The sequence below is a fragment of the Centropristis striata genome, chromosome 18 (genome assembly GCF_030273125.1).
Source record: "Centropristis striata isolate RG_2023a ecotype Rhode Island chromosome 18, C.striata_1.0, whole genome shotgun sequence".
In the NCBI taxonomy this organism is placed as follows: domain Eukaryota; kingdom Metazoa; phylum Chordata; class Actinopteri; order Perciformes; family Serranidae; genus Centropristis; species Centropristis striata.
This window is the reverse complement of record NC_081534.1, coordinates 17,491,734-17,516,639: the sequence shown is the minus strand read 5'-3', so window position 1 is coordinate 17,516,639 and position 24,906 is coordinate 17,491,734. Positions and strand designations below refer to the sequence as shown.

General features: G+C 39.6%; 1 protein-coding gene across 4 annotated transcripts in view; it reads left to right on the top strand.

The window, feature by feature from the left end:
• Positions 1–24,906, top strand: part of utrn (utrophin) — a 221,199-nt gene that overhangs the window by 2,821 nt on the left and 193,472 nt on the right. For 3 of the 4 annotated variants that reach the window (XM_059357172.1, XM_059357174.1, XM_059357170.1), the window contains exons 2-6: positions 218–366; positions 17,976–18,037; positions 19,102–19,194; positions 21,226–21,303; positions 23,986–24,078. In XM_059357172.1, the coding sequence (XP_059213155.1) occupies positions 294–366; positions 17,976–18,037; positions 19,102–19,194; positions 21,226–21,303; positions 23,986–24,078 (399 nt within the window). In that variant the 5' untranslated portion in view covers positions 218–293. Of the gene's footprint in view, positions 1–217; positions 367–10,344; positions 10,461–17,975; positions 18,038–19,101; positions 19,195–21,225; positions 21,304–23,985; positions 24,079–24,906 lie in introns of those variants that run through there. The other variant, XM_059357173.1, reaches the window with a different exon arrangement.

Genomic DNA, 24,906 nt, shown 5'->3' with positions numbered 1-24,906 from the left:
AAATGAAGGTGAAGTCTAAAGCAGCTGTTAATGTTTTATGGTGTCCCTCATGGAGTGCCAGATCTTCCTGCGTGCTATGTGACCATGTTTGAATGTTTTGTGTGAGTAGCTGTAATGCATGTGACACCTCCACTCTCCAGACCTGCCTTTTGGGATTATTTCCACTGCTTAAAGTCACATCAAAGCTGCTGGACTCACATTTTATTCTCACTTACAGCTGCAGAAAGAGGACTGTTGCACTGGAACTATATCACTAACGTTCAACCGATAAAGGATTGAATTTATTGGCTAACATGGCATCGCAAGGTGACATTGCCGAGGGCGGAGCCAAAGAAGAGTTCAACGACATCATCAAGTGGAGATCTGGTGAGTTTTTGAGATTGTTATCTTGATTGTTATCTTTGCTGAAGGAAATGCAAACGGATCAAAATGACTAGTTGTCCTATGACTATATTGAGAGCGTATTTTGTTGTACGGTACGTGCATCAAAGCACGCACTGAAAGGAAACGGTGACAGAGCCAGAAATCCTGTTGTGCATGGTAAACCTCAGTTCCTATGGAGGCAAGGGGAAAAGGGACACAAGCATAAGCAAAGACAACAAAGGCACTGAGAGATGGTTGATTGTAGCCACGAGAAAGAGAAAGTCACATGCAAGGTGACCAATAGCAGCGGAGACAAGGCAAGACAAGAATGCAGGGATGGGTTTAAAAGAGCCACACCCTGTGATCTCTTTCTCTGCGGATCATTCCATTCCATAGGTTAATGTTTTGCAGACGCCACCCTCAGACAGAGAGGCAGACTCACAAACAAGTTGTTGCTCTGGCTGGAGGGGTGCTTTAATTAACAAACTGTGAACATGCAAGATCAGTACAATATATAGCACATTCTAACTGAGATTAGACTTAAACTTAAGCTACAAAACTACAAAACATAATTGCTACAAAATGATGGGTATCCTTAAACAAAAACGGAGCCTTGTGTAAACTATGTAAACCAAGTTATAGCAGCAATCAAGTTAAAGTGGACAATCATTGGTATATAACACATATAACGTCCATTGGTTTGATAATGCTGGCTGTAATATGCACCTGGAATATATCGTATGAATCAGGGTTCCTACAGGTGCCAAAATCCTTGTTTCTAAGGCTTAAAAAGTGCTTGAAACGGCTTCAGATTTAGATTGCATGGGATACAAACAAATGACACAAACTCTGTTGTGTTTAAATTTGGCACCCCTCTGTAGAATGCTGCCACGAAACATGATTTTGGTTGTTTAAAGCACAATAATATAATATATAATTTCATTTTATGGATAAGTGAAATCTTCAGTATTCTATTCTTGAAAATGCACCCTTGAATATAGACTTGGTGTAGGAACCGTGAGATATGCTTATGTTGGCATCAAAAAGTGGTGGCATGTGCTTTAGTTGAAACCCACCGGACATCCTTCCCCTGTCTTCCTGCCAACTCCTCATCCTTGCAGTTTCTGTCTCTCTACAGTAATCTGCAAAATATAAAAAGTAATTATAAGAAAGTGGGTGGATTTATCCATCCTGTGCAATCCATGTGCCAGCTTTCCACACCCGTCCAGCCCCAGAAGGCTGGCAGACTCGGTGCCAGGAATTCCACTGTGCCGATGGAGTTTGTAATTTACAACGTGACCACAATGCTTTTCTTACAAAGATTCGGGTTTCCCTAGCAACCCCAAAAGTAATGTTTTCTTTTATGGCAGAGAGGAGAGAATTTAGCACGTAGCTTAGCTGCACATTAAATCAACCCACTAAAAATAATAGGGCACACTTTGCACAATTGTTTTTTTCCTTCACTTTGTGGACAGACTGACCTTACAGAAATGTGGCTGAAATTAGATGCACTATTTTATAACTCAGAGTGAACTCTGCAAGTCCGTGTCAAACCAGGGGAAACCGCTGCACACTTCATAACAAGGAAAGTCTGAAAATGGTCATTTTTTCCATGAGAATATGCTTTACACTGCCCTGAACTATAGAGACTGGTTGATTTAATTCATCCAGTGACAGCTGACTAATGTGGGTTTTCCTGCTGTGGTGTCAGAAATTGAGACAGGAAGATAGACTGTGAGAAAGAGGGAGATTTGTAGCCTACATGGGGCTGATATATGGGCTTTGAGAGGTGATTGACAAGCAGGTGACTGTGTGTGTGGTGGGCAGGTGGAAGGATGTTTTCACAGCTGAGACAAGCCTTGTGTGAAAATCATTAGTGCACTTGTTCATCTGAGCTCCATACTGGCCGCCATGGGGTCGTGTTTGAATGGTTAAGGATTTATTCACAATGTGTGCATGCACCTCTCTTTTCTTTTCTTTTTTAATCATCATTACTGATCATCAAAAGTTAACACCGGTCGTCCTGATCTCGTGGAGAAAGTAAACACATTCTGTTATTTTAAAAACTCCATTTCGGTTATTTCAGCTGCCGTGTGTTCCATATGTAAACTCCACTACAGTGAGGTCACCACTACAGTGTGTGCCGAGGCAGGGGTGTGTGTGTTGTTGCTCTGCAGCGTATGATGGAGGTCAGCAAGCTACACAGTCTGTCCCTTTCACAGACACATGCACACTCATGTCTCTTGAGGGGCGTGGGGGGGTGGCTCATGTTTTCCAGCGTGTCAGGTTATTATGCAAGCTCGCAATGGATCAGGGAGAGAGAGTGAGAGAAAAATGTGCAGGGTAGAACCGTGTGAAGCTGGGGAAAGTAGTGCATCTGGGAAAACCGACTCTACTTTGGTTGGAACTAGGGCTGAAGGGTTTGGGAAAATATCTACATGAGATTTTTTTTTCTGATTCTTTGCAAGAATCTGTACTAAAAGATTTTTTTCTCAGCTAGGTTGGTGTGATTTAGCATTTAGCGCTGCAACCTCTGGTAACGCTTTATATTAAGGTCCTTGTAATAACCATTAATTAAGTAATAAGGCCCTTGTAAGTCCTTACAAGATGCTTATTAACATTATTGTGTGTTTATAAGCTTATATAAGTGTTAATAATGGCATTGCAAACACCCATGACCCACCCATTATGTCTTTGCCATGCCTTTATTAATCTTATTTTGTTTGCTTATTGATATTAAAATATACTTTATTGCTCATCTATTATAAGTTAACTATAAGTTAACTATGCTTTTTGCTAAAGCGGATCTAAAGCGAGAACAATGCCTTATTACTTGTTAATTAATGTTATTAAGGACCTTATTATAAAGCGTTACCCAACCTCTTAGTCAATTAGATGACTTTTCTGTCGTTTTTGGTCTAAGTCGACTAACATTTCTTGAGTCCAAAAGTCATTTTTTTATGCTGAGTGAGCTATTTCCAAGAAAGTTTTGAACATGTCTGTGTTAAACAAGATTTAAACTATTTCAACTTTTAACTAATTGTTTGTGATTCTTTGTGGAGAAGCTCAGTTTTACAGATCTGTCGATTCAGTCAATTAATTGATTAGTTGTCAATCGCATTCGTGTTAGGCTACTAAGAATTTCTTCAGTTAAGGGCGGCCTTAGTAAGATTAAGATGTTGATTTTCTTCGCTTTTCCACACAAAAGACCTTAAAGTCACACAAGATAGACCAAGTTTAATTGTTTGACAATAGGGTTGTCACGATACTAAAATTTTCAACTCAATACCGATAAGGATATAAACAAAGACTCCAAAATTGAACAGAAATATTTTAATTAACAGGAAAAATGCAACATGTAAAAATTAACAGAACCACAGGTTAAATATTTATAATAAAAAACAGTTGTGCAAAAAGAAACTGCAACAATGATAACAAGCTTCAGATACTCGATACTTTTGAAAATGAGTATTGTATCCGGATACAACATTTTAGTATCGATACTTTTTTGAGTATCGATACTTTTGACAACCCTATTTGACAACAAATTAGATTAGTAATAATAGTTTGCCATTACTTTGAGCTGAAATCTTTAAGAAGTTTTCTTGTCCAAGTAGCCTGAAAATTGACATGAATATAAACAATAGGTTGAAGTGTGTTAAGAACCAGGTGTGTGTGGTTTGCCTCATTGCACAGCAGTTCTAAGAGGTCCGAAACAGATGTTAAGGAGTTTTTTTTTTTTTGACAAAGTCCTGTTTGGATTACCCTGAAGCCCTATCTACCTATCCTGCCTGTGCACTTCCCCTCCCCCTACCCATTCCAGAGTGCAGACAAATGTGAAAGGTCAAATATCATCCACAGGGTTAGGGGCTGTTGTTTAACATCCATTACACAGTAATGGACACTCACCTGACCTTATTTCCTCTCTGTTTATTTGTCACTTGAGAGCTTTGCTCTGCTTTCCTGACCTGGTCTTGTTCTTCTCCATCTTTATCTTCTCTGTTGTTTGAAGTGTTTCCTTCCCCACACTCATTACTCTCCTATTATTATTCAGTGTGTAAAAAAGCAGCAGCAGTCCCAAGCAACATACTAAAGATTTGGTGGGTGTCTTGCAGCTTCTTAAGCTTTGAAATTGGTTGCCTTTGTTGAATTGAAACTCTCTTAACTTTACCTGTTGAGCTACTACTTGCACATTTTTCTTTGAATGTGACATGCTGTATGATACAAATTACACTGTTGTTTTATGAAGAGAAAAGGAATGTGACTGTCACCAAACAGAGGGTGTGGAGGGTGTGGTAAAAAGATCTCTCTCAAGATTTGTCACCATACTAGCTCAGCTACATGTCATGGATCCTTAATTCTAGCCTTGACCGGTTCTAGCAGGGTGGACCAAGCACTTTGGAAAGTTTCAGCTGGTGTGTGAGAGCATGTTTGGAAGGAGATTGGATTACTCACTCAGAAATAATTGGATGAAACATTAACTGGGGTGATATTCACCTAGCCATGACACTAAGAAACATTTTCTAACTGTCAGTGCAGTGGTATGCAGTGTTATGCAAATACATAATGATGGGTGTGCATCTGCATGTGTGGGTAGCCTGGAACACAAATCAAAACAAAGAAGCTTTCACTGTGGCCACCCCCTCGTTCTGAGATGTCATGACCTGAATTACTTTTTTTCTTTGCCTCTGGTGTTTGAGATTCACTTTTTTTTCTTTGGGTCTATGGTCAGCATGAGTTCTCATGAGTTTCCGTTGACTTTGAGGGGAGCAAAGTGTCCACGGGGAATGAATCTGGATGCGTCCTCACAGCAATATTTAGAAGTGTTTCCGTCTCTTTGCTTGGAGCTGAATCTGTGTGCTTGGGAAGTGGGTGGAAACAAGCTCTGCAAAACCCTGGCTGGAAATTTGGGAATATAAGCACTGGCCAAAACATCTCCCCTGGGTGCGGTTGTCTGTGGGACTCTGCCTCTTTGGTCCATGTGAATGTGTGTGTGTGCGCAACCAGCAGCATTCAGACACCCCGCCCAGCCCAGATGACATTTAAACTCTTCTAGAGGAGGCTGGAAATGGCAAGAAAATGATCAGTGTTGAATGTTCCTGTGGTTGTTGAACACACACAAAGCGGTCTCTTCTTGCTGTGAATCTCCCTTTTCCAAAGCAAGCCCCTTCCAGTTTAAATCCCCTTTCAGCCCTGTTTCCTAGCTCATTAGGGCTACAAAGCCATGTTGCCCAATCTACCTTCTGACCCCTCGCATGACAGGATTTACTAAAACAAAAAAACAGGCTGAGGCCCAGAGAGAGTTTAGATTAACCCTTTAAAGCTACAGTGGTATTTCAATAACTTGAAGTCCCTCCATTGAAATGCCCTTTTTCGTCCTTTTTGTTGTTAACAAGTTTGTGTTACTTGTTTTAGTACTTCTGTGGCTAAAACTGGGTGCATAGTGCAAACATGTTCAAGCTTTTTGACACTGTGTTAAAAATGGTGCTGCTGATGCCAAAAACTCTACAATTTTCTGTTTGTTTTTTAGCACTACTTCACTTCAGACCAAGAGGGTCTCAGGTCAACCAAGGACATTGTAACGTTACATGTAATGCACCTCTACAAAGAGATTTTGAGGATTTAGACATGGGAATCTACTTTTTCCAAGGGTGGAGGGAGGGCCTGTGGCATTGTGGGAGATTTGCATTTTCCATCTTTCTCTTGGATGTAGGTCGGACCACTGACTCATTCACTTGTGTGTGTGTGTGTGTGTGTGTGTGTGAGAAGCACAGCCATGAGTACCTCTTCCACTTCCTAAAGCATATTTTTTACGGAAAAATCCACCCCTATATACATTTAAAAGCAGCCAACATATCCTGCATTAGGTGGTCCTGCCTGTGAACTACTGTGTCATAAAGATATATATCATTAAAGGGGAAATCCCTTTTTAAAAGAAATGGAAATCCCAAATCCTCCCACAAGAGAAGTCCCAAAAGGCCATAATGGGTTGTTGCAACAAGACATGAAAAAGTTTGAGTAAGGGGTGGGACTCCTGCTGTTTCGTGACTGGTGTGGATCACAAACAGATATCAAAGTTGACAATTAGGCTGGAAGGCAGAGAGAAAGAAGGCACAACTAAAATCTTAATTACACCATTTCATCTCACATTTCTGCGGGACATTGGACGTCAAAGAGTGACAGGACAGAGGAACTTTGGCATGTGACGATCCCTTTTTATGTAGATTTAATCTTGCCTTTGGTGATAAGCCAGAGAAGGATACACAGTCAGGGTCTCTTCAATCAGGACTCAGAATCTTGTAGCTTGACATAAACATTTTTATGAGGATGTGGGACATAAGGATTCATATTTTAACAAAAATCAAGTGTGTTGTAGTAATTGCAAGTTCAAGAAGAGGAAAAATGTATTTTGATCAAATACATTTTATTGATCCTCGAGGGGAAATTAAACATTTTCACTGTTTCTCATGCATACACGTCTAAAATACAAACCTATAAAGGACCTATACACATGTATTAGAGAGATGCCAGAGTGAGTAGTTGCCGGTTTGTTGCCTTGCTCAAGGGCACCTTCATTCAGGACTCAGAACTTGTAGCTTGACATTATAATTTTTATAAGGCTGTGGGACACATTGATGAGTCATTCTATTCATCTATCAGCAAAATGCAGTGTGTTGTAGTGATTACTCAAGTTCAAGAAGAAGAAAATGACATGATCCTTGTGGCGAAATTCAAATTTTTCTCTCTGCTGTTGCACACACATGCCCAAAATACACACATGCACAAACAGGACCTATACACATGCATAAATGGAGCAGTCAGAGTCCTGAGCAGTTGTGGGTTTGCTGCCTTGCTCAAGGGAACCTTGGAAGTGACCAGTAGGCAACCTGGCCCCTCTCGCTCTCCCCCCTCTCCTCTGGCTCCCAAACCAAGTCCCCAGTGACTGAGCTACTGCTGCCCCACAAATAGAAAACATCCAGTAAACAAGCAGCTCTGAATGTCATGTTAACTCAAGCAACAGCTGTGGTTAGACATGAAAATAAAAGATTTCATTCATTTTTAGTCAGATGTGGGTTTTTGATATGAAGTACTACCATGAGCAAATGAAGTGTGTGTGAGAAAGAGACGCAGAGAGATGTTTTTATTGCAGTGCACGGCTTCATTCAAGCAGCTCGATGACGGATGCTCTCAGGGTGGTGCGCGAGGACGCAATGACAGAGGGGGGACGCCTGTCTCTGGGTTCATGACTGATGCAGCCCAGTGGAAAGTCCCTTTTTTGGTCTCTGATTCCTTCAGTCACTGCCAAGGCCAGCCTCACCCAACCCAAGTCATTCCTCGTGAGTTTTGACCAGATCAGCTGCTGCAGCTCTTCACGGAAGGAAGTGGATTTAATTCAATCAGACTCTGGAAGTTGGTCACGGGTGGACCAGGCTAGTATTCCTCCTCTACTTCCTCCTTTTAAAAGGAAAGGAAAAGAGAAAACAAAACACAGGAAACTTAACTTTCTCTCTGTGTTTCCCTCCCCTCCATGTTCCCCACTACTCCTGCTCCCATCTCTCTCTATTTCACCCTCTCTGTGGGAATAGAGTTGTTTGTTCAGTTGCCCCTCATTGACTAAATATGTCAATGAACAAATGGACTCAGGCCTTTGCCCTGTCCCCTGTTCCACAACACTGGCTCACAGACCTGCATTAAATGTCAGGAGCCAAGTCACAGTGTTTACTGTGTGTGCTACATTTATTCCGAGTCATTTTTTTTGATTGTCAAAGGTTTTACTTTCATGTAAACAGTAGCAAAGGAAGTGGCTGCTATAGCCCAGGGTGTCCGCAGGGTCTAGGTCATTCTGGATCATGTTTGTGCGCTGTCACTCTCTGCAACAGGGGAGAACAAGAGCTGTTATCTCTGTCAGTACATTGTGTTTTTAGCAGAGAATCACCTGTCAGTTACAGCAATACACATGACACACACACACAAACCCCTCCATCACCTGTCCCTGCTCTTGTCACTCACTTTTCTCACCATCTTGTCGAGCGTGTGTCTGTGTGATCATGTGTGTGATGTCACATCTGACAGCCTGCCCGGCCCAGCACCCCAAATAAACAAACCCAGCATACTCAATAAATGCTCTCACACCTCTACTTCCTCTTTCTCTTCTCTCTCAGTCTCTCTCACTCACTCACCCACCACCACCGCCACCTTCTTCTCTTCCTGTTCCGGATTAGTTTTTCTTTCTCTCTTTGTTGCTGTTTTTTCCTTCTCTTTTTATGTGTGTAAAAAGTCTCGCTTTCCATCATGAATTTGAGTAAGTGGATGTCGTGGAGAAAGCGTAACTTTTTCAGGAGGAAAGGAAAGACTGAAAATAGTGTCGAGTTAGGTAAGTGGATGAGCACATCTGCAGAATCTTTGGAGGAGTTTAACAATGAATTTAAAGAAATATCACTGGAATCTTTGCTGTTTATCCACTTATCTTACAATATGATCAGCAACTTTGTTTTTTTTTACTAGTTTAAAAGTCTGTTTTAGCAAACTGTATGTCCCAGTGATGCTCTGGTTGACCAAGCTAACGAAAAAAATCAATCTGAACGCAGCAGTTGATTGTCGTCGTTTTCAAACCCACAGCATTCAAATCCAGATTCATCATTATCTACGTCATCTTTTCTTTCAGTGACTTTTCTTTGGCCTTGTTGCTTTACGCAAAAACTAATTATGGCATGTGTGTCCACCTCTCAATCCCCAGCTGTTTTAGTTTAATTTATGATTTATTCTCAAGCATCTCTGTGTGTCTCTCTACCTTTGCTGCATCCAGCTTGTCAACTACACGGGGTTACATCTTTGAAATGAAATGTACGGACAGTTCGATGTCTCACCTTCCTCGTATTGAAAGAAACCTTGTGTTCAGATGTAAACAGTTGTGTGAAAGTAAAAGATGATTGTTTGGGTCCTATTTCACATTTTGTCATACTGCATCTCATTTGTTTTTGAAATAGACTGATCATTTTTTAATTAATTAATTAATTTAATTTTTTTTGTCAAAATCAGGCCTTTCTATATAACTGAACTGTTCACTCGGGCCGCACACACCTAGTTTCACTTCTTAGTAGGGATGCAATTAACAATTTGCATTATCTGTAGATTATTTTCTAGATGAATCAATAGTTTGGTTCATAAAATGTCACGAAATTGTGAAAAATGTCCATGCAAGTTTCTTGAAGTGGTGATGTATTTAGATTTCTTGTTTTGTCATTCCAAAACCCAAAGATATTCAGCTCAATATGATGCAACCCCTCCATATTTGCAAAGCAGAAAAAAACATATTCTGCCATTTTCTTGACTAACTCCTTGGCAAATCTCTCCACATAGTTGAGATCATCTCTATTACTTTGACAGACTTTGACAGAAATCACAGTTCACTTAGTAAGCTATCATTTTTTAGAATACTGAAATTCAGGCTCCTGTGTGTTGTGCTGCTTGTGACATCTAGGATATTATGCTAGAATAAGCATAACATAATGTGTATGTCAGATTAGATCTCATGAGAGTGGGTGTATGTTGTTTCCTAAACTTTTGGGTTGGGTAGATTTCCAGAAAGTTAATGCCTCTGCCTCCACCAAAGTCCCGTGTTGTGTCTGTATTTGTGCAGTGATCTCTGGGTGATATCTTCTTTGTCTCATTTGCCCATCTAATCACTGCGCATGCACTCTGTCCTATTGCATGCAGCGATGGTGCAGAACAGTGTTTACCTGTGTTCGCCCCCTATCCCATGATGCATTATGACTCCCCACACTAGGCTTGCCCTGTCCTGTTCTGCTCTGCCCCCAATCTGTTTTCCTTTCATTGGCAGTGTCCCTCTTTCCCTCCCCTCTCTCTCTTTGCTGCAGCATTCTTCTGATCTTTTCCTCCCTCGCTGGTCAAGGAGCGACAGAGGCAGAGGAGAGAGGAGGAGAGGGAGGCAGGAATGTTAAACTCTGTTTTGTGCTGATACTCTTGGACTATCTCTTCCTACCTTTTTTTCTTTTTTGTTGCTTTTGCCGCTTCTTCGGTTCAGCATTGTGGTGGCTTACAGTAAAACATGGCAGAGTATGGACTCAAACTCAGAGGTAGGAACTTTTGACAGGTGTGTGACACATGGTGTGGGGCAGATAGGTGTGCTACAGGTGGGGCAGTTTGCTGTGGTGCACTACAGACTGCAGACATGGTGACAAATGCTGTATAGATTGAGTGCTTTAATTGTAATCCGATCAAGGTTTATGCAAACTTTGAGCAACTTGGATAATATGATAATCATGCAATGAAAGCAAGATACTAGTTTTTTAAGTGGGAAGTAATTTCATATATAATATTTAAGGCTGAATTGTGTGGAAAAAAATGTGCCATTGCAACTATATTGATATTACAATTTTGATATTATTCATAATATTGGACAGAAAGAGGATTTTTTTTCATCATTAAAAAATATTTTTTCCATGAGGATCTTTACCAAATAAACATTTTTTTCCTAACCACAACAAATGCAGAAGATGCTATATATTCATTATGTTCTTAAAGAAGCTGACTATGTGGACCACATGTTTTTTGGACACGCTACAGTTTCATCTTCTCTTGTCTTTGCTTATTTCTCATTCAGTTAACAAGCCGCCTGTCATAACTCTGACTCGGTTTACTGCTCACAGTTAATCAGCGTGCTCTGGCGTCACTAAATTCCTGTACCCCTCACCTTAGCATACTTGTTCACACCTAATTACACCAAAGCATACACCCACGAACACCACAGAGGTGTTTTTCGGGCTGCTAAGTGGGGATATGGGCTAATCTACCTGGACGTTCGAAGTGTTTTCCTTACAAATTCCCAGGTCTTTGCAAGGGAAGAGTGTCAACAACGCTGCGCCGACTGGGACAAGCTTAGACAAGTGACCACTGGAGGGAGGGGGGAGGAATGCACGGGGAAATTATAGGAATTCTATGCATACCTTTCAACCTACAGAGTCAAAATAAAACATATCTCTGTCATCAATCCGTGAAAAGGATTGAGTTATACGTACACTTTTTTTGTGTGTACATATATGAAGACAGGAGGGCATTTGTCAGAGGGCCTTTATGCTCAGTGATGGACAATGGTAGGCTTGAAGGCCTAACAATGTGATTGTTGTAGGAGTGTGTGTGTGTGTGTGTGTGTCCTGTGTAAGGATTAGTGCCCTCCAATAGGCTGTGGGTGGTGCTGTACTGAAAGACAAGACAGCCAACAGCTGAGCCTCCTTCCAGACTCTCATCAAGGTGAAGTTCACCCTGGGAAACTTTTTTTTATGAGTGCAGCCTCTGCTTGAGAGTTGTTTCGTTGCCAAGACATAAGCCTTCCTTAATTTTTCACCATCAGTGACCCGAGCACAAAAAAAGCTATTTCTGGTACGGTGACTTTGAAAACCATGACAGTTTTCATACACGCATCCCAGTTGGTTTTCTGCCAATGAAACTTTCACTCACTTCAGCAGATACTGGGCTAAATGTGTGGCTCCTCAGTCATTCATTCCACACATGCATTTTAAAGCTTTATCAAAACAATAATTGGGAAAATCCAGAAGTTTTAGCTGTTAAGTATAACTTGGCTGAATGTAATTGCTGCTCAGTGGTGCGGCTAAACTTTGTAAATATCTCTATTTGTCTAAGCTCCAAGCTCTCATGTTTACTGTGTGATGCTGCCGTGGAAACCCTGACGGTTTGTTTGATTTTCACCTCAGTGCCTCCCACCGTTTCCCCCCTTCTCCCTGCTGTGTGGTCACAGGCTCTCTCCACCTGTGAGAGGAGGGGGGGGTGTACTAATAGACTGGAGCTGTATATTTTATGTGTCTGCTCGGTGTTAACAGCTGGCTGCTTTGAGGAACACGTGTGTTTATGTGATTTTGTTTTTCTTGCCCAAGTACGTCATATTTTGAAGTTTGCTTGCGGTTGCTTTTTTCGCATCTCAGTGCAGTCAAGTCTTGGTTATGTAATGTTGCTCAACACTGGGTGAAGGGAATGGGGGCAGTTTAATAGATCATGGTCATTTAAAAAAACCTAACGCTTATATAAATGCTTTTCTTGGGTTTTGCAGAATTTATTACCTTGGCTATTTTGATCCTTTATTCTTTCTTTTGACCGAAGCACTCTTATTAACACAAAACTTTCCAAACAGGCTGTGAACTTTAGAAATTTGTCTTCTAGTAAGGAAGAGAAACCTTGCACGTAACTTGCAACACAACACTGCAGTCACTTGTGGTGTACGCGTGCACGTGTGTACATAACAATATATTGAGAGCATGTGTGTGCTCAGTGAGCTGTGAGAGGACACCAGTGGGATTACTCTTGCCGATGTAATCACTACTTCCTGTTTGGCTGTTGAGGAAGAGAAACATTTGTTTCTCAGCACAATCACTGTAAATACAATCACTCTGCGTACATTAATGTGTGAGTGTGAGTGTGAGCCGCTCAGTTATGTGAAATATGATGACTAATTATTTGACAAGGAATGAGTATTTGTTCTGCAAACATATGTGGCTGTGACTTTCTTGCTTCACTGTGCGAAGGCAGTGTTTCACTTCCACTCACTGGGCTGATAGGATAACTTCATCATATGACCAAGTGACCCATAAAAACTGGTTTCCAGTTAAAGCTTCACTAGACGTTTGCTAATTGTCTTGAATAGGAACAGACATAAACTTCTGAATATTTGCAGAAAATTAATTTCAGTGTTGGTTGTATCTCGGTAATAATTAACATAACTAGAAGGCAGATTGTTTATCTTTAATGAAATCCACCATTTGATAAAGCCAATAGAGTTGGTGATTGCTGCTGTGTTTTAACTTCACCTTCTTGAATTGGTTGGAACCACTCACTGCAGTGGTGCCTAAAATATTACAAGGTATCATCCATTACATTTGCTCATGGAAATCAGAAAAGACAAGCCAAGATGAGTAGATTCATGCTGCACCATGCAGTAGAAATGCGGCAATACTGTACAGAGAGTTGAGCTGGAAGAGAATGTTTGTGTATATTTATAATTTTTCAGTTAAACTGTCAGCCTCCCTTTTAGATTCCAGCTCATAGGATGGGTCTGTTATTGCATAAATTCCTCATGTACACTGTAAAAAAAAGATAAACAATAGCTACTCAATAAAATTGAGGCAACAGATTGCACGCAATATTATTAATTAAATCTAACTACATTACAAGTTCAGTTAATAACAACTTAACAGGAAGTGCCTGTCAATTAAAAACGGACTAATTCTATTGTGTTGGATTCATTCAAAATTCTCTTTATTTAGAATTACATACACATAAAGATTATATTTAATGTGATCAAAATAAGTAGATTCCATTTCAAACATTTTCATATTAAAGTTACTTAAACAACTGCGTCAAAATCAAGGACGCATTTGTATTTAATACATTTTATCAAATATATTAAGTAAAATGAAATGACTACAGAATAATTTATTACAGTGTAGCTTTTAAGACTTAGGCTGACTCTAATAATGGATATTTCATGGACCTAGCATAACTAATGAGACTCATTACACCTTAAGTAATAGGTACTGTACTAAATTAATTTTATTTGTGTAATTCTGGACACTGTAACAGGCACCAGCTTGAAGCTTAAACACTTTTGTATAGATGAACATGACGCTTTAAGTGCTTCAGGTCAGGTCTCTGTGAACTGAACACACTTGCCAGTCGCACACATACATTTAGGCCCACAGCTGATTTGACAGTTTGCTCACAACTAACTGTAAGTGGGCATGTTTTTCTCCCCTGTCATAGAAATGTCAGCATGTAAGTGGTGTGTGTATAACATCCAAGGCTGAAGTAAAGTGACATAATTGGATATGTAAAGGTGTTTTGTGGTATATATACAGTCTCTGCTTGGTATTTTTTCTCCTGCACACACAGCCCTGTCGCTGCTTTGATCCGTCCAGCAGTAAGACATTCCTGTGCTGTGGTGAGTAGGAGCAGCAGACAGATTGAGGTGGAGCAGGGTGTATGAATCGAGTGCATTGTCCAGTCAAGGTGGAAAGGTGCAGAGCTCAGGAGACGTGAGCCCACAGGGACCCTCTCCTCAGGGGCCCTCCACAGGGTGCCGACAAGGCTGTAGGGACAGGAGGCCTCCGCATGGGACTTTCTATAAAAGGAAAATGGATATTGTGTTGAAAGCATGCTTGTACTATACCCGTCCTCCTCCCCGTGAGTTGTTTTCTAAATGTTCTTGCCAGCATTTTTCTCTCCCTCTGGCTGCCTCTCTTTATCTTTTTGGCCCTCTCTCCTTGTTTTTTTGTTGTCTGCCTGTCTTTCAGTTTTCCTCTCTCCTTGTCTGTCAGGACATGTTAAACCATTCCACCTGTAAGTTATCCACAGTGATTGATCACCATCCGTTACCGGGCTCCCTGTTATGTCACCTTCCCTTTGTCAATAATGCTGTCGTTTCATTTTTCCGAGACCTAGTCTTTGTCTCCTGTATCCTTTTCTCCATCATCTTCTTCATTCATCACCTCCTCCAGCCCTCGCCTCTTTGTCTTCTCCACCTCTTGAGAAAGAATCCTTTAGGTTTCATTGTTGCTGCCTGAGATTTATGTGGAAAAATGGGTCAACATAGTCTCAGGAGGGCCTTTTACAGTGTTACGGTTCAAAGCACTTTAAAGACAATGGCATAGTGAAGAGGACACAGTGCAAGTGTATACCAGTCTAGGAAACTAGCCTCTCCTGCTGTTGTCCACACCCCAAAATCTCACCCTTCCAGTTGTCTCTTTCCACATAAATAACCCTGCATACTTGTTGTCTCAGCCCAAGTCATCTTTTTCTCTGATCTTCATGACGTTGCTGAAGAATTTACATGGCAGAGAAATTGTGTTTGTCTACTGTGAATGGCACACAAACTAGAAAAATGTAATATTATTCAGTCCCCACGCTGTCATTGTCATGCATTTATACATATTTATGCATACTGTGACACTGGATAATAAGAATACTTGACAGCAACTTTGCTGCGTCCAACATGTTTGACAACTAGAAACTTTGACAAAAATGTTCAAATTCAGTCAATAAATTAATGTCTACCCAAAGAATGAAATGTCAAGATAAAATGGAAAATGTAGAAACTTTGTCATGTCTTTTCCCCAATAACGTCAAGTCTTTTCTTCTTTTGGTGTCGGCCAAAATCACAATTTTCCCGCAAAGCACTGCAAACTAGGTAACACCTTCTGCAAATGTAAACCTCGTCATAGTTTAAAAAACAACAACCTGTCTCTTCAAAGGCTGTATAAAGTATCAATACATTGATATTTTTTAAAAATGACATGTTTAAAACAATATGATCTATACATGTATTATGTATTCCACTGTTTATCCCATCCTCTCACCTCTGGCCTCCTTCTACATTCTTGTTTTTATGCCCCTTCTCACCCGGCCAGCGGCTGTGCACACACGCACAACATACACTCCACACACCCCAAACAAAGAAGACTGAAGACTGGTGGGGTTGGTGATCATAACCTTTGACCTTTTGTTCAGTTCATGGTGCTTTTCACAGCGGCTAGTTGAATGACAGTGGCAGTTTAACGCTCATACGCACATACACTTTTACCACCTCTCCACCCCTGGACCTCTGTCACGGTGCTTAGAAACCAGATGTGAAGGCATTTCTTTTTTTTTTCCTACTCCCTCAGGTGCACACATCTGAGACAACCTAATGAACTGGTTATTTAGGAGGTTACGGCACATGAGACAGAAAAGAAATATAAGCTAAACTTCTCTGTCACCATGACCAATAAAATTTGTCCCCTCAGGTGAACAATTCTGTTGTTGATGCTGTTGCTCTGAATGTGGCTGTGGAATTCATACTGCTGCTGAACTTGGTTGCTTAGGAATGTCTGCAGTGATTTGACGTACTGGTCTGGAGTTTAATGATCCACCGCTCTACATCCTGTTATTGTTGATGATATGACAGTGTCTCCTTGTGTACGAGATTAATTCTCTGCATGGTCTGTTTTATTATTAACATAATTAGTATTTAGATTGTTTTCAGTGGTTTGTTGCTATGTAAAATCAGATATTCCCAGTAGTGATTTCAATACCTAAACCTAGGGAAGCAGCTGATACAAAGTAACAATCTGATACGACTGCTCCCTTTTTCCAAATTTAGAATCTGTATAATACTTTCTTGCTGCATGGATCTGCCTGGGATCACATTCCTATGCAACATAAGGCTGCTGTTTTTGTAACACATACCTACCTCTCGCGAACCACCTGCACCAAGTGGTGACAGCAGTGGCTTAGCCACCAAACTTAGCTCGCCAGAGCAAATTAAAGGAGCTCAAGAGAAAATATGAAAGTATTAAATGTCGATTGGTTACCTGATCAGCTTAGTTAAGATCAGGATTGGGGGCTGATACTGATCTGACAGATAGGAGCTAAGACTTGACATAGCTGATTTTGTCTGTTGAGTCTAAAAAAAGGGATGTTCAAATTCTGGGATGTGGAAAACGATTAAATCCCCACATATGAGAAGCTTTAATCAGTGCGTTATGCAAATTAATTAAAAGGCTGCTGCTGTTGATGAACTTTGTGTTCATTGAATAATTGTCTGATCATACTGTGGGCATATGGAAACAATTTTCCCACTGTTTATCAATGATATAAGCTATCCAGAACATCCGCAGAGGCCTCCTTTAGCTTGCTGACTAGGGATGGGAATAATTAATCAATGATTGATTATTGCTCTTTAAGAATTTAGTCGATCACGTGGAAGTTTCAATTGATCTGTGTATCTTTTAATTTTATCTATGACTGCGTATCGGTATCACTGAACTGAAACATATATCCGACTCCCACAGTTGTTGCCACCAAATCTGGTCTTCAGTGTTCAGATTCCTCTCATATGTCCCAAGCAAAAATTATTTGTAAAGATATACATATAGTCATCATGATCTAAATGGATTTCCTTTCCTCCACATTCTTTTAAATGTAGGACAGAGTAGAAAAATAATTTTCAAAGTCAAGTCCAAGGCTTTGTATGAGCTACTCTGATCCATTACAGCAGCCAGCCATCGCCCAGCACATCAAAGCAGCTGACCCTCTGCCTGGTGCACAATGAGGCCTTATTAGAGAGCCATGTTGGAGAGAATAAAGAAGGAGCAGAGAGGGAGTCAAGCAAGAAGAGAATGTGAAATATTTGTACAATTGGATTCGGAGACCAGGGGAGCATTAGAAATGGGCAAGGGCGTGTGCACAGGTGCAGACGGGATTTTTTTTGGACTACACTGACGCAGCTCACCTCTTGACGTTTTGGACACATTATCAAAATACCTCCCTTGCCTGCAATCTGTTGCTGTAATTTTCTGATGTTCCAGCCACATTGATCACGATGCTTTTAAGCTGTGACGCCTCCAGCTACAATTTCCATTTACTGGCAAGTCAGTGTGAGAGTGAATTTGGCCAGAGGGTTCCTGAAATAAAAGAGTGGAAATGGACTTTGAGTGTGAACAATGCTCTGTGCTGTCATCCTAAGACTGACCGTACATGCTGCCCGTGTCCAATTTTTTGATGCACCTGTTCACCTTTCTAACAACCCTTCTTCTTTTTTTCCACAGATGAGCATGATTCAGTACAGAAGAAAACATTCACCAAATGGATAAATGCACAGTTCTCCAAGGTAACGTAAAGGATTGAAAACCAGTTAAAACTTAAGCAGTACTTCTTTAAACACACTAGAAAATGCAAAATAACGTATTTGGATAGTTCAAGAAGCTGAGTTAATGATTTTAAAACTATGGAATTTCATCTGCCTGATTGAAATAAAAGACTTTAAAGAGTGACTGAAGTTGTGGGACTAAATTACGTTTATTTCAGTCCAAAAATATTTAGCCCATTCTTAATTAAAAGCCGTCCGGGGAGACTTTGATTTTTATGCCTTGTCCCACACTGCAGAGGCCTGCAGGAGGCTAGCTTTGCTGCTAATGTGCTCTTAGTTTCACTTTGTCTTCCCTTGTCTCTGCTTTAAATGGTGTAACAAGCTCCCCACTGACATCAGGACCTCAGACAACAATACCTTGGTTAAGTCATCAAAAAAAAGTGATGTACTTACTTGATTCCTGTGGTCTGAGGCTAGTACCATCACGTTGAATGCACTTATTGTAAGTTGCTTTGTACAAAATTCGTCAAACAAATGACATGTAATGTAATGGTTTCAAAGTTAGCTGTGATAGCGGTTGTTATGTCCTTCCACTTTCTTGTGTTTTCTATATTTGACGCTTTCTGATTCCCTTCAAACATACCTATTAAAACAAGCTGAATCATTTCTCATATGTATAACCTCACTGCTAGACAGCAACAGTTGCCAGGTTGTCACACAGTAAATGTGCAAATTGATTCAACTGACAAATCACCAGATGAACCTGAACAAAATAGAAAGTTTTTTTTAATATAGTTTAGTCATACTTATGTCATAAAAATGTATAATTGTGAAGTCCTTTGAGGCAGTGTATCCTGGTCTGAGCTGGACGGAAAATTATCCTGCAAAGCATGTACAACATACATCTTGATAACTGACACATCAAATTCACATTTTTTCATTTGCTTGTTTATTGAATGCTTGCTGCAACAAAATCTTGAGTATTGTTTTTGAGCTCTAGCCACAACAACAACACTGCAGAGCTCATCCTTGGTATAGACTACAAATTAAGAGATGTTTTCAGTTGGGCTGTTTTCTCCCATCAGACGGGGAAGTCGCCCATCAAGGATATGTTCTCTGACCTGAGGGATGGGAGGAAGCTGCTGGACTTGTTGGAGGGTCTCACTGGCACTGTACTGGTGAGTTTGTGTATATGTGGATCAAGGTTTGAAGACCTTTTTGTCGCATAATAACCAACAAATGTTTAAGAAACTATAAGATTACTGACCTTTTTTTTATTGCTTCACTGCTTCGGTCACTGCAATCGGTAACGCTTTATATTAAGGTCCTTGTAATAACCATTAATTAACAAGTATTAAGGCCCTTGTAAGTCCTTACAAGATGCTTATTAACATTATTGTGTGTTTATAAGCTTATATAAGTGTTAATAATGGCATTACAAACACCCATGACCCACCCATTATGTCTTTTTCATGCCTTTATTAATCTTATTTTGTTTGCTTATTGATATTAAAATATTCTTTATTGCTCATCTATTATAAGTTAACTATAACTTAACTATTATTTTTGCAACTACCTGATCTAAAGCGAGAACAATGCCTTATTGCTTGTTAATTAATGGTTATTAAGGACCTTATTATAAAGCGTTACCAAAAAATCTTTATTGATGCACACTTTCCAAAGTCTGACTTCATTTTGAAACTTTGAACTGTTGAAGAGTCCTTTTTTAAGCTGGACCACAAGGGCAACATTTTTGAAACACTGATTTCAAGCACGGGTTGTAACACAAGTAACATTTTTTACATTTTTGGCAATGCACGTTATTAATTTACAGGAGCATAGTGTTTTTATAGCTGTAACCTGACTGCTGCAGTCACTCAGGTCAGTACAAGCAGATGCATAACCCTACGTGAACTCAAACTAATGTAAACATTAGAGCCACTCAGGGGACCTCAACAGATGTATTTAGGAATCTTGAATAGAAACAGCTAAACTAAAAACAGATGTTTTCCAAACACAATACATTTCACATTTCATCAATTTTGCATGTGTAGAGATGATTGTATTTTGTGAATGCACGTTATTTTCAGCAAGACATTTCCGTTGTTCCTCCACAAAGAATGAGCTCAACAAAAGATGAGGCAGTTACATTTCTGTACCTTTTCCCCAACAAACACTCAAAAACTATTGATAAGCAGCATATCTTTCCATGTCTATCACTATGTAATGTATGGTTGCCTTCAGTGACCAACCATGCATTTACAAGCACACATTTTTGTTTTTTTAGGTGCTCCTTTTTTTTTTATCAGTGTCACCTCAGTGTCACCCCTTCAGCAGCATATCTGCTTTCTAGCACCTGCAGCCAGTTGTCTCTATGCCATACATGCACACACACACACACACACACACACACACACACACACACACACACACACACACACACTCTCCCTGATACCAAAATACTAATTCTATAATGGGGTGCTAATTTGTGGCTGAGGTATGTGAAGACTTGAAAAGGATTTGCAGCTGGCAGCTTTTCATCCTGCCATTCTTTCCATAAGTTGGCCTGTGCACACTGCTGATAGGGTAATAGGTATGTTGAATGTATGGAGACGAACACTCCGCTGAGTGATGGCATACCTTTTCTTGGTGTAGCAATGCCTCACATTTTTTATCAGTGTGAATGTGTTTAAATAAATGTGTCATAGACTCAATTTCCAAAAACCAACTTTATGTACAGTACAGGCCAAAAGTTTGGACACACCTTCTCATTCAATGCGTTTTTCTTTATTTTCATGACTATTTACATTGTAGATTCTCACTGAAGGCATCAAAACTATGAATGAACACATATGGAATTATGTACTTAACAAAAAAAGTGTGAAATAACTGAAAATATGTCTTGTATTTTAGATTCCTCAAAGTAACCACCCTTTGCTTACTAGAATATAAGACATGTTTTCAGTTATTTCACACTTTTTTGTCAAGTACATAATTCCACATGTGTTCATTAATAGTTTTGATGAATTTACAATGTCAATAGTAATGAAAATAAAGGAAACGCATTGAATGAGAAGGTGTGTCCAAACTTTTGGCCTGTACTGTATCTTTTATGATTTTATAATGTGCACAAGATTCCTGCATGATGATTGGTCACTAAACATGGAATATGCCATCACCTGATTTGGGTTGTGTTTCCTGTTTCTCAGACCAAAGAGAGAGGCTCCACCAGAGTCCACGCCCTCAACAACGTCAACAAAGTACTTCAAGTTCTGCATCAAAATAATGTGAGTATCTGTTGCTTTCTGCTGTTTTTTAGTGCTATTGTCCTCACAGCTGCTGTTTGCTGGATGCTTTTTGCCAAATCACACACATCAGTGGATTGTAACCAGGTGCTATTAAGGTCAATGCATATGACAGCATAGCACAGCCAGTAAAAGGGAACTACAATACACTGTAAACTTAGCTGCTGCTGTGTTTTGTTGAAGTAAAAACCCTCAAGCTCACACTTTGAATAACTTCCCACCTTTCTAGTTAAATGTTTTATTTTGCTTACATTTAGTTGGATTTTTTTTGTCTGCCTCCCTCACTCCTTCGCCCTCCTCTTCTCTGTGTACAATAGTTGGTCCTAACGCGTTGACCTTAGCAGTGGGAGATAATGGGAAGGGCACGCTCATGGGAAGCAGCAGAGGCTGGAGCCTGCTGGTATCTCGCCTGCAAAAGCCAGAGACTGGCAGCTGGCAGCGAAGGCCAAAATTCCCACAAGCTTTTAATGTCTGCTGCACGGAGAGAATGAAATAAGGCCTTAGGAGTTACTGAAAATAAATAGATATCATAAAAATACTTGGATGTTTCTAATTTAAAGTATAAAAACACATTTATCATTTAAATGTGTTTCACTTTGATGTCAGGTTCTAGCTATGGAAAAACTTGACTTTATTGTGCACATTTAACATGAGTCTAAAGCTGCATCTAAAGAGCTACTGGAGTAAGATCATTTATTCCATCTCTGCCGTCTAATGGTCAGAGGTTAAGTGTGTGTGATGGAAGGCTGCTGGAGGATTCTTGTTGCTTTAAAAGCTTTTCTCACAATGTTTGGAGAATCTAGTTCACTGGGTTATATGACTTACATGCGATTTTTTTTAGACTGATACAGATACACTGCTAACTGATATGGTGGCAGATATAGTGAAGTTTTGAGCTAGAATCAATATATTTTCTATGTAGATTTTGCACCAATATGACTATGCAAAGCTTCTTAGAAGGCGTTTTTATTATTCTAAGAATGTTAATATTTAAAATTTTATACATGCAATGTATTACATTGCCAGCCAATTCTAGAAAAGATAATGGAAAAAATAATAAATAAATGGCTAAAAAAATGTATGCACTTTCTGTATTACGCGTTTTGTAAAAGAGTTTTCATATCGGCACATATATAGATACCAATAGATACAGCTATGACTTTGATAGGCCAATATTGACTGATAATATCAGTCAACTGATATATATCAGTCAGGTTTTAGATATAAACAGGCACACAGATACAGAAGTATGATGAGCTGTATGTGGGGACTTCTGTTTGAGAGAGACGGAGAAGGGATAGCGTGGCAGGATGGAGCTAATTAAGACTAGAAAAGGATCAGAGGTTGGATCTGACGCAGACAGGGAGGTCACTTTTTAATTTGACCAAACACTTAACCCCATGTTCCACTCTATGCCTTGATCCTCTCCAAAATATTTATATGTAATCAGTCTGAAGCTCGGCCTCACCTCATACGATAAGTATCTGACAAGACTGCACACACACTTTATATGTAGCATGTGTAACTAGGGTGATATAATCCACCGTGTGCTGAAATGGTTCAGAAGGTTTCAGCTGTAACAGCACTACAAAAAAAGAAAAGTTGGGTGAGCTCAAAATTTCAAGGCAACAAACCTCGATACAATTTTAAGTTGGACAATTAAACTAAATATTTTAAGTTTTTGTTTTTTGCTCAGCTCTGAATTTCTCTGGCACGATTGTAAAGCCGCTATGAATGTCAGCTAATGTTGTGACCACAATTTTGAGTTAGCATTGATACGCTAATGGCTACTCTTGTAGCTGTAACAAGCAGTGCCGCTAGCATCAGTTAGCCGCTAGCTTTCGCTAATGACCAAATTTCACAACAAAGAAATAAGAGTTAGCAGAACTATTGTCCCTTGTTTTGAACCCCAACTTAAAGATATAAGTAACAACAACTCACAAACTTGTTTTTGAGCAGACAACTGGCTTCCTTTGTGATGCTAACTTACATTATTGCCCTAAATGTCAGTAATTTATATTTCTAAGTTTTACCAAATGAAATCACTGTTTTAGGCCAAAAAATACAAGTTGGCTTTTTTTGCAGTGAATGTGGATACTTATCAAGATTTAAAGGAATACTGCTTCACACACTCAGATGTAATAATGTGTGTTACTTTAAGGGTTTGTAAATGCTGTAACCAGCTTACTTGTGCAAAGATTTTACGATTACAGAAAACAAAAAAGATTTTCACTGAGAAGATTTTGTATTGTGTACAATTGGGTTGGCTTTCCAACTAATCTACTCAAAATAGGAATAATTTCTACTTCACAACTAATACACAATATTGTACCATTGCTTGTATTATTAAATCTCTGAACACCAAGCAGCTCAAGGCGTTTGTGCTCCTGCCACATTTCACTGACTGAGGCCTTGTTTTTCACTGCAGTATATAAGTCCTGCACCTCTATGGAAACAGCACAGTCATGGCTCGAAGTAATCAGAACTCAAAAATGTCTTTGCGTAGTATAACACAGTTATAATGCCACAAATCATAATTAAAGAGAATTTACACTTTCTGACTTAAAAAGAAAAGAAAACATACCTTGCATACCTGGTTGTGTAGTTCAGAGGGTTAATTAGATATTTTCAATAAATCTCTCTCCACTCACTCATTTCTTTCAGGTCGATCTGGTAAACATAGGTGGGACGGATATTGTGGATGGGAACCGTAAGCTGACTTTGGGCCTGATCTGGAGTATTATCCTTCACTGGCAGGTGAGCACACATGTAGACACACACGTGCTGTTTCATTCTTTCCACCCACATCCTGCCCGTACACACACAACGACTCATTAATGTTTGCGCTGTGTGTGAACTCACCATTCATTCATGGTCCAGAGGGATTAAAAATACAGATGATGGAAAATCAGTATTGATGTTCACATGTGCATGCAATCATGTAAACATGTTTATCATCCATTTCTTTGTGTAAGTTTGACCTCCAGCCATTTGAAAGAACAGTTGCCTTTTTTTATTAAAAGGGTTTGGACACTGCTTGTTATTTTAATATTAGCTTTTTCATTACTATAAGATTACATTAATGTCACTGTATGCAGCATGGATTTTATGATTTTGTGCATGCTAGACGTGATGTCATTATTGTAGAACCTGTCATTGTTTCATTTAAGCACAGAAGTGGTGGTGTTTAATAGTGATCTTATATAAATGTTTACACATTGTGGAAACATTTAGCAATCACACTGGGCATGTTGCTCTAATCTGCCATTGTGGTTATATGGGGATTATTAGAATAATTGTCACTTTAACATATTATAGTTTATATACTTAAAAATAAACACAAAATGTGCAAAATTGCACTTTTTTTCTTGTTTATTCACCATTATTGTCAAGTGGCCCTCACTCTTGTGAGGTTTAAACTGCAGCTTCCCCACTTGAAAAGGCAGCTTGCTCAGAAGATTGGACTGGAATTCACTTAATGACCAAGATTCAGCTTTCTTTCTTTTCTCTTTTATTTTGAAAGTTGCCAAAGCCAATCACAGGTGAAAAACCTTAAACACAAACACACATAGAAGGTCAAGAAAA